Genomic DNA, 17,387 nt, shown 5'->3' with positions numbered 1-17,387 from the left:
CATCTACTTCTTTTCATTACAACCATCTCAATAAATTCATGCATCTGCGTTTCTGATTGCACAATTCATTAGTAAATGAAAAGAATTACGAGTGATATCCTGCTTCTCCGTAACAACATCATACCGGAAATTGAGAAATTCCGCAAGTCGTGATTTTGATGCACTAGAGTCGTGCAGCTGCACACGGAATCCGCTAATAGCTGCAGGTCGAAAGTGGAAGTATAGCAGAGAACTTCTCTGACCGGTGACGTTCTTCTCTTCGGACATTCTGCAACAGATTAAAACAAGTGTTTGGTTTCACTCGCTGCAAGAAGTGTGACCTAATAGAGAAAACAAGATGCGTCCATCGCGGGAATTTCAACGATTGACATCATCGACCGGTTACAGTGCGCGCTATGTGTGATTGTTGCTGTATTGGTCATTTACATAGTCACGCACAAGTTCTCTGTTCACTCTCCATGAAAGAAAGATGTCCCGCGGAGGATGATCCACAGGAGATTAAGAAGCGGATTATATGAGCCTTATTAATAATCAACGGTCCCGGATGCATTGAGGTAATGACGGTGTGCAATTATTGCGCGTATGATTGTGCATAGCGCTGCGTAAAAATGCGTGACGCTTGCGAATTCTTCATGCATGTAAATACGACTTCTCGCGTGTCACAAATATTGAAAATGTCATTTAATGTGCTCACTGGATATTAAGGCATGTGAGTAACAGCGAAACGGGTGTTCTTGACATTTTGTACAAATAATGTTTATCTCCTTGCCGGAAGGCGTTGATACTTTGACACAGAGACATTTGCTCCATATTTTATTTGCATTGTCTATCTTACATTGGTTGGATAAAATATCAAATAAAGCAAGGGGATAATTATTATAGCGTTATTATAATTATTATTATTATAGCCTGATTTTTAAAGAGATACGGGGCATCAAGTGCACACGATTGTGCATGACAGATGATATAAGTGGTGTCGTCCTTGCTCCAGTCGCACGTGGCGTAATTCAACCTTAAAAGAGGCGATGTGCTCGATACGTGTGTAACACGACCAACGCAATCGGCAGAAGATCGCTTTCCACGTCACTTGCCATTGCGTCGGATGTGCTATTTAAACCCCTCTGATGTACGCTCTATTCAGCAATCTCTACTTCATCCGAAAGTTACGTGATATAACTTGAAATTTATTTATACTGATATTCTTAAAAAAAGTTACAACTTGCAGTAAAATGTGACACAAAATGATTCGTTTCATCCCTGTGATACATCGAGAGATTACTCGTGAAAATTATCTCGCGCGTTTATCAGAGAGCTTCAAATGATTTGAAAAGAAGTTTATCTTCAAAATTACACTTACTCGTTGTAGTTCCGAGCGCAGTAAGCGCGAACAGTAATAACAAGACTCCGCGAGCCTCCATCGCCTTTTTCACAAAACTCCCCCGAGAAAGCACCGAAATCGCGATGGATCACAAATGCTGAGACCGCGGGAGATTACACTTGAACTTCAACGTTGCATCGAGAGACCCCGTAAAAATTAACCGGGTCTCCTTCTCCTTAAATTTCGTCCCCTGTCGTTCTCACCCTCTGTTAGTCTCTTTTTTCTTTCTCTGTCTAGTGGAGGATCCAAAGATCCTTCGAGTTCGAGCGCGCGTTTCGCACTGAAGTTTTGGAGGACGCGTGCTCTCTTAGTAAACCTTACTGGTCTCGACCGGATGGTAGCGAGGACCAAAGATTGAAAGGGAAGGCACCGCGAGAACGAGCGGAGGTGAGGCGAAAAAAGGGGGAGAGAAACCGGAGGCCATCGGGATCGATGGATCGCTGAATCCCGGGTGGGGTACCCGGACTGTCCCAGATCGAGACACTTTCCGCGTTGCACGTATGATGCACGACGCGAAACCAGACGACGCACGTTCACGAACGTGTAGACCCTTTCCTTGTCGGACGAATTAGCTGGCTGAGTAGTAAAACACTAGAATCGTGGCCCAAGCGGCTGTGCCAGAGAGAGAATTAGCTCTGCTCAATCGGAAAAATTAATATTTACTCGTCAACGAGTTACGTCTATTTGAATTTGCCATTTGATGATCAGCAAAAAATGATCTTTTGCTTCGATCAAGTCAGATGCACAAATCAGTCATTTTAATGTGTCAGTTGAATAAATTGATATACGCTTTCATCTTTAGGCTCGCCTGATGAAACTGGTTAGATATATTTCCGGCCGTCCTATGGGGTTGTAATCCCAATGGTAGCACATGGGGGATCTTGAAGAGGATTGCACCTGCGATTAGTAGAAACGCGCACCGCGGTCGTTCGGATCCAACTATCTCCGCGCAGCACCCGACTTGCTATATTTACCGCTGTATTAATCATTGACGTATGCTAATCAATGATGAATTCCACTTAAATCTAGACATTTGCATCACCGAGTCCCTCACGCGTCGTCGTCTGCTGAGCTTCGATAAACTTTTGTCATTGCGTTCTGTTCATATCCTTCTCAACTTTTCTGCGAGAGTAAGCTTCCTTTAGATACACGTAACAAGTTCCGTTTAATAAAAATGATTTATGTTTCTTTTTGTCTAAACCCTCATCTCGAATTTACCGTACTTCATTGTTGTCCATCTCTCTAACGAAATCGTCATCGGTATCTGCCTCCATCATCGTCGTTTGATCGTGAGAAACTTATGGCGAAGGCAGTTGAACAGTCGGCTGATTTTGAAATTGTACGACTCGAAGTCCGCAAGTTGGCGAATACAAACGGATGGAGCGGATCGAAAGGAACCGCCGAATGAATCAACAATAAATTTGATTTGCCGATACGCCGGGTTGCAGCTGTTTCTGTGCATTGCGTCAGTTTTGTCAGTGAACGAAACAGTCACTATTACGATAAAGATAATAAATGGCTTTAATTAAAAGAACGTCCCGCTTGATGCTGCAACGCGTTTCTGCTTTGATGCTTTCATTGTTATCTTAATTATTGATCACATTTTTCTTGCTCGATTCGAAGTATCCGCGTTAACTCGCCCTAACGTCATTTACAATGTTAACAACGATTAAGCGGTTTACATAATCGGGAAATCATACGCAGTTATATCGCTGTCTCGAGCGACTGTTTCAAGAGACATCGGTGGATTATTTATTCGTTACGAGTCATCGAACGAATTGATTATTCTCACTAAAAATGTTATTCTTGAAAGGGTATTTTTAACCATAATTTTGTTACAGAGAAGACACTGTATAATCAGATAAGCACTGCAATTGTTTTTCATTATTTCTCGCTGATATATGTAGATGTTTAACTTTTGTAACAGCCATCATTGTTTTATAAACATTTTACTTATTTTTATTGGATCATAAAATGGAGAAGAACAAAGTGATAATAAGGTAATAATACTTTGTTAGTTTGGGTGCTGCGGGCGATCTGGTGCAATTGCAACGGTTGACGCATTCTGCAGTGCGTGGATCGACGATGAGGGAAAGGAACCTCTCTTAGAAAATTATGGCGCTCGTAAAAAAGGCAGCAGCCACTTGAAAAGGAGACGCTTGCCTCCTAGTAGGTGTGCGGAGGCCTTTTACAAAGCGCGAGTCGTGCGCTAACAACTTCAGCATGACGCATGTGCGTTGTTCTCCACCTTAGACCAGGGCTACCCACAGCGCTGGAAAGTCTGCATTTTCCATAAAAAAAAAAGGTCAGTATGTGGACGTTACAGCGATAGATTTGAAGTTCTCTGTAAACTAATGCATTTTGATGAACCATATTTGATGAAAGGTTCTCCAACTCTTTACACGTAACTTGTTTTCGATCCGGTGTCGCACGTTGACGTAATCCGTCATCCGTTGTGACTTCAGACTTTGTTAGTCAACGTCAAACTTCTGATAAAAATTCATTCTAATGAGTTCGTGCGAGGTTGTCTCATTAAGCGTAATTTGTTACCCAGCGGGAGCTGAGTAACTCTGATGAAACACGAAACGGTTGTTTAAAAGTATCGTTGCAAGAAACCCTTGTTTTTTTAGTAAGTGATTTATTCTTCTTTGGACATCCGTGAGTTTTCTTTTATGTCCTTTTATTACCGCCGAATCCGAAGGATTGGATCGAAACAATCAAGTCGAGATCCATGTGAGCCTTGTGATCTCATAAATGATATGAATGAAATGATATGAACATACCAGACCTTCACCAGATTCCGAAATTCTGTGGGAAAGAGAAATAGATATAGGATACACGCAAGGCCAGATTTAAATAACCGTAATTAAAAGAGCATCAAGCGTGCCAGAGGAAGTTCATTCTCAAAATACGGAAGTCGCGTTTAGGAAGACAGGAAGGTGTCCAATTAGCAGAAGAGGAATGAAATAATTTGCATATTCGAAATCACAATAATGTATTGCCATTTATTTTCGATATTCATCGGGTTGAACGCGCGACATTTAAGTCATAAAGAAATAATAATTATCTCTGCAAGAGAACAGCAAAGACATATTTTATGGTGTCAATATGCAACGTGGTGCAATATCTTTACCTCCTTTTACGTAAGCGACTTTACGGCACTTTGGCGAAGCCCGCGGGTATAACTGCGGGCGTGGTTCTTTCGCCGCGACAAGTTACTGCCATCAAGAGATCGATTGATATAATCACCAGCTGCCATGTTTCTTCCTCGCGATTAGCATATTGATATAGATTCAGGATTCCATGAAATTTTATGGAACTTTGAAGAAAGTTCATATGTGCAGGAAAACTTATCTCAAAATATTATCATTTATTCTAATTTTTATTACTCAAAGAGAAACTTATATATCTCGATCTCTCTTGATCCGTTCTACGTAACGATGCACATATGCGTCAATAAGCTCGCGATAATCGCCTCAAGAGCTCAATTAGCGGGTGGCGTCACGTTATAATAAGAAACTTCATAATAAGAAATGAAACAGCGCTTACTTACAGAAAACCCATGGATTTCCGGGTGACGATGAATTTCTTTGACCTCGACTTTTACTATCCGGTTGTCATGTTACTCAGGTTGTCAAGGAAGAAATTACAGTCGTTATAACGACTGTAACGACAACGCGATTCTTCATTCCATGCTGAAATAATCGCTGACAAGTTTCACGAGTTTGGTTGTCCTTCAAACGGATGCACCGTTACGCAAAATCGTTTTTCTTCTATTGGGTAAATCATGTCTGTCATATTTCGCGTTGAAGAAAAAATACGCGGAGCGTGTCCTTCGCAGATAAATTTAGCGCAAGATGCAACAGCATTTCTTTATCTTCTTTCTCAAAGGAACTGATCACCCGAGAGTTACAAAACGAAAGGATAAGGCAGAGAAGACTCGAGATGTTAAAATGTGGAAAAAAAAGGAAGAAAGAAAAGCAGTTCTCGCACGTTTAATGGCGTTCACGCGGTATCAGCGGTGCAATTAACAGTCCGATAAAATCCCCTGTACAATTATCAGTTGCATACCATTATCTGGTTGGATCAACCAGGTGCGCAGTAAATTATCCCGCCAAGAGGATTCCTGCCATGTGACGTCATTGAAGAAGCCGGCAGGACCTTCGCGACTCGCTCCGGGGTCGTTGAAGTAACTTCGCGCTTCGCGATTGTATCCACGAATACATAATCTGTCATAGTGCACTTGCAATGTTTGCTATGGAAAATAATGATCTCAGTAATTGATGGATCATGCAAGAGCACGGAGAGGTACGGGGAGCCTCCACGCTCTTTTTGCGGACGCGTACGTCCACGCACGTGTCCGCTTTCTCCAGAATTACGTCACGCCGGAGCACCCCGTTTCTTTCGTCTGATTACGGGACACGCCCGCTCCCGATGCAACTGCACGCGAATTCTTTTCCCAAATCTCATTCGTGTGCCCCGTGGACAGTACATTATTGTGTATCCAGACGTGTAAGCCGACCGTGCACTTCGAACACATGCATCTGCATGCATCTCTGTGGGCGTCATTTCTTCATGCGAGAAACGCCGCCACAGCAGATTTGCGCAGGAGTGTATGTCGGACGGCTTAAGCGGCTTTTCCTTTTGCACGTCAATTCGGTCTATCGGCTTAATTTTTTGGCCGATATCGAAACAAGGCTCCGGGCGACGTTTACGTCGACGTCGTTACGTCGCAACGCTCGGAGGAAATTGTTGCGCTTGCTCGCGTTTGCGTTTGCGTTGAAGAAAGGAAGACATTGGAAATTGCTAGGAGAAGCGACTCTTCTGAGATCATCTTCTTAATTATACAATAAATCAATTTGAGAGTTCAAAGATTAACTGCCTTAAAAATCTAAAAAGAACGAATACGTCGCTAAAAATGCGGGGGTGTAGCACTCCATGTAGCCTCGGGGAAATTGGAGCAAACCATTACTTTCGCCGTCATCGCCCGCGGCACGACAGTCGTCGCTCGGGTCGGTTAGTTCAAGTTAAAAGCGAAATAATGTTGGCAAAGAAATTTTTTATATTTCTCAATTATTATTCGAGTATAATGATAACTTAATAATAATTATTTTCGTTCGTTGATGATATTGCTTTTGATTATAAATTTGTACTAAATTTTTCATGTCGTGCTAAATGTGCTCCAGTTTTTAACCCGGTCAGCCATTCTTTAGACGGAGTTTGGCAAGGTCACCTCCTTTACTTTCATAGATGAGTTTTGAAATATAACTTAAATGTATCAAATGTTATAAATCCATGCGTTTATATTCACGCATATATTTGTCATTGATTTAATATCAAACATCACAAGCTTTATTCGAAATAAATAAAAACAATTAATTTTCTCATGCAAAAGCTGGATCAAAACTGACTGAGGAACATGAGAAAAAGTGAAAGGATAGGTGATAGTTTTAAAACGGTATAAGGTGTCCTAGGTTCTTTTACTTTACTTTCTTTCTTTCTACTTTGACTAATTCAAAGTCTCTTTTAAATACAATTACATTGAAATATGTGCAGTTTTGAAATTATAAACAGTGAAAATGTTTTACTTACAATTTTAGTTTAATTTTAAGCAAACTTTTTATCCTAACAAAAATTAAGTTTAAATTTTTAACAAGATAATTTTCTAATTCTATATTATTATAAGAAGAACTTATTGTGATACACAATTTTATTTCAAAGTAGCTAAAATTCAAAATAAGAATTTAAAATTGCGAAAAATATGATCAAATCAAAAAGATTATTTTAAAATTAGAACACTCTGTATATTTCTCAGTTGGAATATTTTTCTGCGAAAGTAGATATTTCCTGTCGCTTTTTTTATTCGCTCCATTTTAAAATAGAGCTAATGTTCACGTATCACCCGATACCCCGTGAATTGTTTTCATCCCTGAGACATATAATGGCTGCGTGATATATATATATATATATAATAGTTTCACCGTTATCTCCAATCTATTTGGCAGAGGACGGTCGATTTCAATTAGATTCCCGCTCTCCCGAGTTTCTCTTTCACAGTGGCGATTGCTGCAAGTTTGTCGTTGCGTATGCCAAACAACATTATGCATAATCCGATGAATAATGTCGTTGACCTTCTCAAGCGATTTACCTTGCAAGGGCATCCTGCATAAGACTCGATGGCACCTTTAATGGAGGAAGACAATACATCCATTCGAGGCATTCATCGGATATACGTCGCTAATCGACAAGCGAATCGTTAGTGCACGAGTTCAACAAAAAGTACGTGTCGAAACTTGCCCTGATCCACCTACAATGGATTAATCGTGTCAAGGACCTATGGTGCTCGACGTTCTTTTCGTCTCACGTAATATCCTTTTAACCCCGCAAAGATTCTCGTTGAACGAGAGTTGAGATAATATTGCAATTATATGTCACATCGTATCACTTGAACGATAAATAAGACATTATTGCATTAATGCAATAAACGTAATTGAATGTCCAAGAATACACGATGCTCTTCTGCGCATGTAGGAGCAAGCAGCGCAGAGAAGAAATTCATGTACAATTCAAGCTACCGATTGCTGATAACTTGGGGTTTTCTGAGTAGCAATTCCAGTACTTGCCATGAGTAGAGTAGAGAGCGCTTTGATGCAATTATCGATTTCTTCACAATTACAAACAAACGTATCATTTGCGCGTGAAGTTATCTTAATGTATTTTTATCCAAGAAAAATCTGAAGGAGCCGAATTAAACACAAGTAATAAAGATTCAAAAGTGCACGAAAAGTATATACTGTACTGTTGCTACTCGTGCTAAAAATATGAGCTCTTTCCATTTTATGTGAAACCTTTTGTCATTTTGATAGTTGATAGAAATAAAGAGATAATATGAAAAATAAAAATAGAATCCTTTGTACTCTCACTGATCTCTTATGTTGAATACTTGTGATGCAAAAACGTTTTTGTGCGCAAGCGCGGCAATTAAGCATCCAGCAACACCAAGAAAGAACAGTTGTCCTCAGTTCCCCTATAGTGGCCGGTTCGAGAAGAGCTGCCACAAGGGAAGACCATTACATCTTCCGACACGCGCTTGCGAACGTCAATTAACGATATCAGCAAATTACTAGTTCACTCATCATGTCGTATTGCGTGCGAGTCCTTCGCGCACAGGTAAAATAAAAGAAATTGAACATTTACGTCGCAGATACGAATTTACGTCGTACCCACCTTCTCTCTTTCTCACACGGAGGTCAATTGATTGATTGCTCTGTCGTACTCGAGGAAGCTCCCACGTATTGCACCGATGTTCCAGGCTTTTTAGAATTGTGTTGTGAGTGACAGATATTTTTCCGAATAAAAAAGAGCTTTTTTTCTTCTTGAAATACGTCGTTGCTCCGATTGTTTTTGGAGCAGAGTGGATGATGAAATAACGGTTATCGAAGGGAAAGGGCGCAAGATGGATGTGCAAAGTGCTAGAAAAACGTGTCACGGGACTTGTATCATAAAACTTATGGCGATTGAAAAAATCCAAAAGTCACAAGTATTGCAAGATGACTTTTAGAAGTGTTACGTAATCGTGTCATATGTAATATAATGTCCTCTATCTATCAGAGATGTTAGGTTAAATCCGCGCATCTTGGCGCGATATTTGAATTCAAATTGAAACTCTGATTTTGAGAACAAACATATTTATTAAAATAACTTGAAAACCGTTAAATTTGCAAGTACGCAAGTATTACTGCACTGCAAGTATTATTTATCAACACTGCATTGTCGAGAGTTATCATCGTTATCAACGTGTTGGCACATTTATTGTGACGTATCTACAATGAATACCTCAAGTGCAATAAAACGTTGCGCATATCTCAAATCTAATTACGTAATTCAGATCTGAAATAAACAGTATTGTGCAATATGACAAATTGATTGGCACATATCAATCGATATAATTATTTCTACTCTATATACGTATCTTTTAAATGAAAAAAATCAGCAAGATAATTTAATCGCTTTGCAGAGATTGTCCTCTTTGGCAGTGGACATACAGCAACGATGCTTCAGTATAAGTCCGCTAAGCTTCGCTGCTGCGAAGGTAGCGATGTCAAAATTTGATTCGACGAGTTACCTACCTTATAACAAACTGGACGAAAATCTTAAAGTAGTTAAGAAGAGGTAAACCGTCTGAAGTATATTCTATTGATGTCTTAATACTCCAAAAATATCACATTAATTTCTAAAATAATCTTTTTTCAGATTAAATCGACCGCTAACTCTGTCTGAAAAAGTACTCTATTCCCATCTCGATGAACCTAACAAGCAAGATATTGTTCGTGGCACCAGCTATCTGCGATTGCGACCGGATCGCGTTGCTATGCAGGATGCGACGGCGCAAATGGCAATGTTGCAGTTTATCAGTTCCGGTAAGATTACCACCTTTCAATCCGATTTTTCACGTCAGATTACAAACTCTTCAAGTTATCGCGATATTAAGAAGCAAACTTGCTCTTTTAGGTTTACCGAAGGTCGCAGTACCTTCCACCATCCACTGCGATCACTTGATTGAGGCTCAGATCGGCGGTGATCAAGATTTGAAGCGCGCCAAGGACATCAATAAAGAAGTCTACAATTTCTTGAAGACAGCAGGTGCAAAATACGGTGTGGGCTTCTGGAATCCCGGCTCTGGCATCATTCATCAGATTATTCTTGAGAATTACGCTTTCCCCGGTCTGCTGATGATTGGTACCGATTCGCATACCCCGAATGGAGGCGGTCTGGGTTGCCTGTGCATTGGTGTTGGCGGTGCCGACGCTGTTGACGTTATGGCGAACATCCCATGGGAGCTCAAGTGTCCAAAAGTTATCGGCGTGAAACTTACAGGAGAGCTCAAGGGCTGGACCAGCCCCAAGGATATCATTTTGAAAGTGGCTGGTATCCTCACGGTCAAGGGCGGCACCGGCGCGATCGTCGAATACTTCGGCCCGGGTGTCGACAGCATCAGTTGTACCGGAATGGCCACCATTTGCAACATGGGTGCTGAAATCGGCGCCACCACTTCGATCTTCCCATACAATTATAGAATGCAGGATTACCTGAAGGCAACTGGACGTTCGGAAATCGCAGGAGCCGCCGATCAACACAAGGAAAGTCTGCTAACGGCCGATTCTAACGCCAAGTACGATCAGATTATCGAATTAGATCTTTCGACTTTGGAGCCGCACGTAAACGGACCTTTCACGCCAGACTTGGCGCATCCGATTTCGAAACTAGGTAACTGGACTATTTGAATTGGCAAGTTGAAGATAATATTTCATCTCTATCATTATAAAGACGTATATAATTGTTCTTTACAGGTACAACAGCTAAGAAGAATGGCTGGCCAAATGAAATAAAAGTCGGCTTGATCGGTTCCTGCACCAATAGCTCCTACGAAGATATGGGTCGATGCGCGAATATCGCCAAACAAGCTCTAAAGCACGGTTTGAAGGCAACGTCAGCATTCAACGTTACTCCTGGATCTGAACAAATTCGCGCAACAATTGAACGCGATGGAATTGTAAGTATCCGTGAATATAAAATATTTATTTAGCAAAAATATCGGAGTTTATTCCGAATACGCCGTTTATTCTGAATGATGGTATTGTTATCTTTATCTTTACTCTATTTTAGGCTGAAACTCTTCGTCAATTCGGCGGCACGGTACTTGCTAATGCCTGTGGACCGTGCATTGGTCAGTGGGATCGTCAGGATATCAAGAAAGGAGATAAGAATACAATCGTCACATCGTATAATCGAAACTTCACTGGTCGAAACGATGCCAATCCAGCAACGCACGCGTTTGTTACTAGTCCCGAACTCGTTACTGCCCTTTCTATTGCCGGTCGACTTGACTTCAATCCAGTCACTGACAAGCTGAAGGGCAAGGATGGAAAAGAATTCCTGCTGGAGAATCCATACGGTTAGTCAAATTAGCTATTTTTACATATATCTCGTAACTTACGTGATATTTATGTATCTGTATAGGTGATGAGTTGCCCAACCGCGGGTTTGATCCCGGTATGGATACTTACGATGCTCCACCAGCGGACGGTGGCAAAGTTAGAGTCGATGTGGATTCAAAGAGCCAAAGATTACAATTGTTGGAGCCCTTCGACAAGTGGGATGGCAAGGACTTGGAAGACTTAACAATATTGATCAAAGTCAAAGGCAAGTGTACTACGGATCACATTTCCGCGGCCGGTCCATGGCTGAAATATCGTGGACATCTTGACAATATTTCCAACAACATGTTTATTGGGTAAGCAGATTTAATTCAAAATGTTTGCAGTTGGAAACTGATCAATGATCCTTCAAAGCTTCTTATGGAATTAATAATCCTATATTATGACATCATATGCATTCGCTGTCTTTTAGTGCCGTTAACGCTGAAAATAGCGAGATGAACAAGATTAGAAACCAACTAACAAATAACTGGGGTGCCGTGCCTGATGTCGCTCGCGATTACAAGAAGAAAGGCGTGAAATGGGTGGCGGTAGGTGACGAGAATTACGGTGAGGGTTCCTCCAGGGAGCACGCGGCCTTGGAACCGCGTCATCTCGGTGGCCGCGCCATCATCGTCAAGAGTTTCGCTCGTATTCACGAAACAAATCTAAAGAAGCAGGGTCTCTTACCTATGACGTTCGCTAACCCTGCCGACTATGATAAAATTCAACCTAACGACAAGATCAGTCTTCTGGGATTGAAGGATTTGGCACCTGGCAAGGTTTGTGAAACATATTTCACCTGTTTGACAGCCAATATAAAATTTCCGAATGCTCAGCTTGTTTATCCCTTCGTCTGATTCTTGTAGCCAGTAAAAGCGCAGATCAAGCACAAAGACGGCAAGGTTGACAATATTAGTCTAAATCACACTATGAATGAGCAGCAGATCGAATGGTTTAAAGCCGGCTCCGCCTTGAATCGTATGAAGGAAATTTCGAGCGGACGATAAGACAATATTAAATATTCACCCGAGTGTCACTCGAGAGGATTAGCCGATCATCGTAACGCATAGCGCATTTGTGGAAATGGATAAAATGTGCCGCGGAATAAAGCATGGTACATACTGTATAACAGTGGACTCAATTGCTGATGCGTTCGCTTCTGTTATACAGTTGGAAACGTTGTTATATGTACATATTCATCGCTAACAAGTCATTTTCTAGCTGTTGATTTATTCTAGAAAAATGTACTGTTTCGCCACTGTCGAGACTGTTTCGGTAAGAACTAATAAACAACTAGACAGAAAATGATACATAATTATTTGATTCCCTTTACTTTAAACCTTTCTTATGTTATCTTTCTTGAAGAAATACATGTACTTACATTTAAAAGCAATGATACAAAACTTTATGAGCTGAATAAACGGTTAATTTAAAATTATAATCATCAATTTAATAAAATGGTGCTCTGTATTATGCGAATGATTTAATTATTGGAAATTGAGAAAAATTTTAATGGAAATTATTACATAAAATTATAATAATTAAATTATTACATAAAATTATTGTAATAGCTACTGATAAAATGTAAAAAAATGAATAAATTTCTCCTCGATTTTTTATAATAAATAAAATATTCTTGAAGAAGCAATACGACAAAATTATGTTTAAACATAATTAATAATAACATTTATCTTTAGTTTAAAAAGACACTTTAAAGTAGAAGAAATATGGAAAAATACTTATTGACTCAATTATACTTGTTGCTGCTACACACCTGCGTCGTTTCCATGACAACAACATGTAGTAGATGCCGTAAACAGGCAGAAAGAAGCTTCGCTTCTTTCAGTCTCGTAATACGTTTATACCTGTCGCGTTATTACGTGAATTTTACAAAGTTGTAAAAAAGTTTAGTTTGTTTCACAATCATGTCAGTGGAAGAATTTTTCTTATCAGCCACCGGATCCATTGAGCATGCAGAATTTTATGACGTCGATAACGTGTACTGCAAGTACGGTTTTCATTTCGGACCGGAGTGGAGTGTAGTCGCGGTAAGCTCATAATAATAACAACGGAAAGAGCAATAAAATCGCGTCGCAGTTATCACAAAGGAGTCTTTCGAACAATGTAGGTCGCTCTTTGCAATCATGTACTGTAATGACATCAAAAGAACGAACTTCGCGTATCATCTCTCGTATGCAATATACAATTTCTTCAATTAATACCGGCGTATCTTAATTAATTTGCAATGTCCGATCCTCTCTTATTTTTTGCTGCCCATCAGCTATTTGTATGGAAATTAGATGTCAGGATTATCCTGTCGATTTTCACTGTCTATGATATTATAGCAAAAACGATTGAAGATTGATATTAAATTACAAACAAGAATACTAAAGAGTGCATTATGTGATACGTCGATCGTCCTGATTGATATTGGATCAGTCAAAAAGTTCGGTTTGATTTTGAATAGCTGACGTCACAATAATGTTGCAATAATGTGCAATAATGTTGATAATGTCTATATTCATAGACAATAATTTCTAACCATAGTGATTATTTAGTCGCTGAATAATTTCTTTCTACTCTGACTGCAATAAAAAATAAAATTTTTCGCAAAAATCGCGAAAACCGAACTTTTTTATTAATTTAATTAATACTTTTATATATTTAATATCCAAGTAGCAATTCCAAATAAAAAATACATGCTATTAAAAATTGCAATGCTCTTCTGACAACTCTTTCCCTTTTTTTTTCGTAGGGGATTGAGGAGGGTCTGACGCAAATGTGCAAATGCAGCAACGATCCGCGGAACCTCGCCGTTTGGAATTTCCCTCTGGACATTACGTTTAAGAGTACAAATCCGCATGGATGTGAGTGCACGAATGTAATTTTTATCAAACGCGCGTTGTAAGAGAAGTGTGAAACATATATGAGAAGCGTAAAAGTAACACAAAATTCCTGGCACTTTTATCGCGCTTCACATTTCCGGTTAATGAGTAGTAAGTTGCCGTGTAGGGCCGCAACTTATCATGTCGATATACGGATTGGACGTTTTTGGTCACGACGTCATTAGAGGATACGGAGTGTGTCATCTACCCCTAGAAACGGGACACCACGAGAAAAGGTACTTTTCATTTTTAATTGAAATTACAATTTATTATAATCGAAAGATATTTGCTATCCGCGAGATTGAATAGATATAGACACCCAGAAATACAGTTCTGAAACTATAGGAGCATGTTATGAAGTCTAAACTTGGATATATACTTTGAAACATCGATGTTTCTAGAGGATATTTACTTTTTAGAGGATATTTGCGCGTTCACTCGTACAGTTGAGAAAAGGTCGAGTGTGTTATTCATTGATTTATAGAATATTTCTATTTTCCGTGGCCGACCTTTGGTGAAGCTCCTCCAGACCTAGTCATCGATCAGTGAACGAAAATAAATGCCAAATTTCCAGTGGCCCGAAAACGTTATCTTTTCTCTCAGCGCGCTTATAAATGATATCATCAGTCAAACAGCTGGTGCTTTGTACTAGCCTGCTACGAAATGCTACAAAAGAACGTATTTTTCTGCCAATGTTCCATAAACGTACGTAATTTGCCGCTATTCTTCCTGACATTACGACGTGGTCATAAATCCCGAAATTTTTCGGGATTTTCCGATGCGTACGTGTATCGTGTTTAAAAATAAACATTTAATTGCCCGTCGTATGCATTGCACGTATCAGGTGCGATGGAAAATAAAATACATCTCTGCCGTTTTATTCATGCGTGTCATCACTGGTTAGTTTACAACGCGTGTTACACTGTTCGTTAGTTCGCGTATTCGGATGTAACATCGTTCGTTTGTTTGCATCCCCTATACACCGCTGAAACTCTTGAAAAGTCCAAGGAATCCGGGATAATGCTCGGCAAACTCGATAAGAAGAATGACACATGACATGTGCGCGATACGGATCACTAAACTTTTACCCCTATCCCCGTCGCCTTGAGGCTAAAAAATATTATAGATATTCAGCCGTAACTCTGCATACGCGTACCTCTCTGTGCTACTTTTCATATATCATGAAGCGGCGGCTTCGATCATGCATTCGTTCGCGAGATCTTTACTCAAGTCTGAAAATCGCAGGGTGTCGATCTACGTGCCGGAGTCATCGTCAACGTTGCAGCGTCTCGTGGAGTGGTTAACTGGCAGGAGACCGGAATTAATTGATCCAGCCATACTGGCATCCGGTGGTGGCAGAGAACGTAAGGAACTGCATGAAGACGTTTCTCGTTAATGCTATTGGCGTTGAATTAATTGCATCCAGCCGGCTGGAAACGTAACGCGGTATAATCAATAGTACTGGATTTGAGTTATGAAATTAAATTATACTATTATCTTAGACTCGCGTCTTGGTCGACACATCTCACGCAGGCAGACCGGTTTGAAATCAATCCCCTTTGTGAAAAGTAGAGAGCTTAGAAGATTAGTCAATTAATTAGAGATAAATTCAAAATTACTTTTGTAGATTTGTATACATATAATCGAAAATAGTTTTGTACAGACAGTATCCCTATTCCAAAGCATGAAGTTATATGAAGACTGATTGAGCCTGATATATCGAGTCTTTCGGGAGACACTGCCGGACTCGTATATTTTTGGAAAAGTTTGCGGATGACAATCTTAATAACACTAAAACTTTGGAAGTTCGCTTCTGAAGTTCCTCCACGTGCGAAAGATTCTTTCGCTGTCACTAATGCCTTTTCTGCGAGTTGTATGTTTCGCAATATTACAGTCACACGCATGAGGGTCGAGGGAGCCGTCACCGTAACATTCAACATCGTTTTGAAGGACTTCTTCAGGTTGGGTTACAACAATGGCGAGAAACAGAAGAAATGATACCGTCATAAATTCCGTCCGCTCACGGCGGGATTATGTCTTGTCAAGAGATAATCTTATTAAAGAAGCGCACCGTGCAATACCATGCGTTTTATAAGTAATATTCCGAGGAATAATCGAGGTGTGATTTTCTCCGCACAATCCATCTCCCCATTTTCCGTAATCTCGACGATGACGGCAAAGCAAAAATAAGGGAATTTTTGCATCGGAAGAACGTATTTTCACGTTAATGGAGGCTCTATGTAAAAAAGGGATGAGGAAGCTAATCCTTCGTGAAGGACTTAATAAATTTCACGTGGCTTTAATCCGTGAGATGATGCCGGATGCTTAAGTATCGCCAGTGACGTGGCGGTAGCGATAAGGGTGGTGGGAAAAATAGATAACAGTGCTGGTCGAGCTTACAGACGGGGATTAAAAATGTCGTTTGCGCGAAATATCTTGGCGACCATGCCGGAAAAGCTGTCTGCAACACAGCCTTCGATTTTCCGCGCGATTACAGCTGACCGAAGCAGCCGTTTTACATATCGTTGAATATTACGCTCGAGATTTCATTGAACGCGATGGAGAGTGCATTGCACTTTACAGCAGCGAAGATGGGAGGTGTCCAGGAATTATACATGGTTACCGCTCGCCATTGCGGATATCCAATTTATCATTTGTCGCGTAAATATTACGTTGTAAACGCGCCAAATACATAAATATGATGTCGAGGATAAATACATCCTGCAAATTTAAAATATGATAAATTGAAATTTACTGCGAATATTATACGGCGCATTATATAGTAAATATATACACCGATGATGTAGATATAGCAGAGCCCGGAAGGGATCGACGGGCGTGATTTCATCGGAAGATTTTACATTCTAAAAATAAAGAAGTTACGAAAAAAGAAAAAAGATTTTCCCGCAACTCTTCAATATTCGATATGCCTTGCTAAATTAATTATCGGAATGAAAAATGGAAAATCAGAATAAATAACAAATCAGAGGCACGTGCACCATCTACTATAATATCCACAGGTTTATGTCCGTGCGCTAACACGATAACACGTTCGTGATGGCGTAATGCATTATTAATGCATTAATAACGATTCAATAATCGGTGACATAAAATCAGAAAATGGCCGACATAGCTAGTTTTAAT

At 40.1% G+C, this 17,387-nt stretch overlaps 2 protein-coding genes across 3 annotated transcripts; both read left to right on the top strand.

Annotated features, from left to right (window-relative positions):
* The first annotated feature begins 8,383 nt into the window (after nucleotides 1-8,383).
* On the top strand, nucleotides 8,384-12,668 carry LOC105287510 (probable aconitate hydratase, mitochondrial). The gene is made up of 9 exons (XM_011353090.3): nucleotides 8,384-8,548; nucleotides 9,396-9,550; nucleotides 9,632-9,798; nucleotides 9,890-10,645; nucleotides 10,729-10,931; nucleotides 11,045-11,333; nucleotides 11,399-11,672; nucleotides 11,789-12,137; nucleotides 12,225-12,668. Exons 1-9 carry the CDS (start codon nucleotides 8,516-8,518, stop codon nucleotides 12,363-12,365), a joined length of 2,367 nt encoding a protein of 788 aa, XP_011351392.2. The 5' UTR covers nucleotides 8,384-8,515; the 3' UTR covers nucleotides 12,366-12,668.
* Nucleotides 12,669-13,084: 416 nt separating this feature from the next.
* LOC105287291 (B9 domain-containing protein 1) lies at nucleotides 13,085-17,133 on the top strand. 2 transcript variants are annotated; one of them, XM_011352881.2, is made up of 5 exons: nucleotides 13,085-13,406; nucleotides 14,114-14,225; nucleotides 14,356-14,479; nucleotides 15,489-15,607; nucleotides 16,138-17,133. In XM_011352881.2, exons 1-5 carry the CDS (start codon nucleotides 13,284-13,286, stop codon nucleotides 16,239-16,241), a joined length of 582 nt encoding a protein of 193 aa, XP_011351183.1. In that variant the 5' UTR covers nucleotides 13,085-13,283; the 3' UTR covers nucleotides 16,242-17,133. The 2 variants fall into 2 exon arrangements, with proteins under 2 accessions (XP_011351183.1, XP_011351232.1); XM_011352930.2 differs by having other exon boundaries at nucleotides 13,132-13,406; nucleotides 14,371-14,479.
* The last annotated feature ends 254 nt before the right edge of the window (nucleotides 17,134-17,387 follow it).

The sequence above is a fragment of the Ooceraea biroi genome, chromosome 7, assembly GCF_003672135.1.
Source record: "Ooceraea biroi isolate clonal line C1 chromosome 7, Obir_v5.4, whole genome shotgun sequence".
Taxonomy (NCBI): Eukaryota; Metazoa; Arthropoda; class Insecta; order Hymenoptera; family Formicidae; genus Ooceraea; species Ooceraea biroi.
This window is presented reverse-complemented; position numbering and strand designations above follow the sequence as displayed.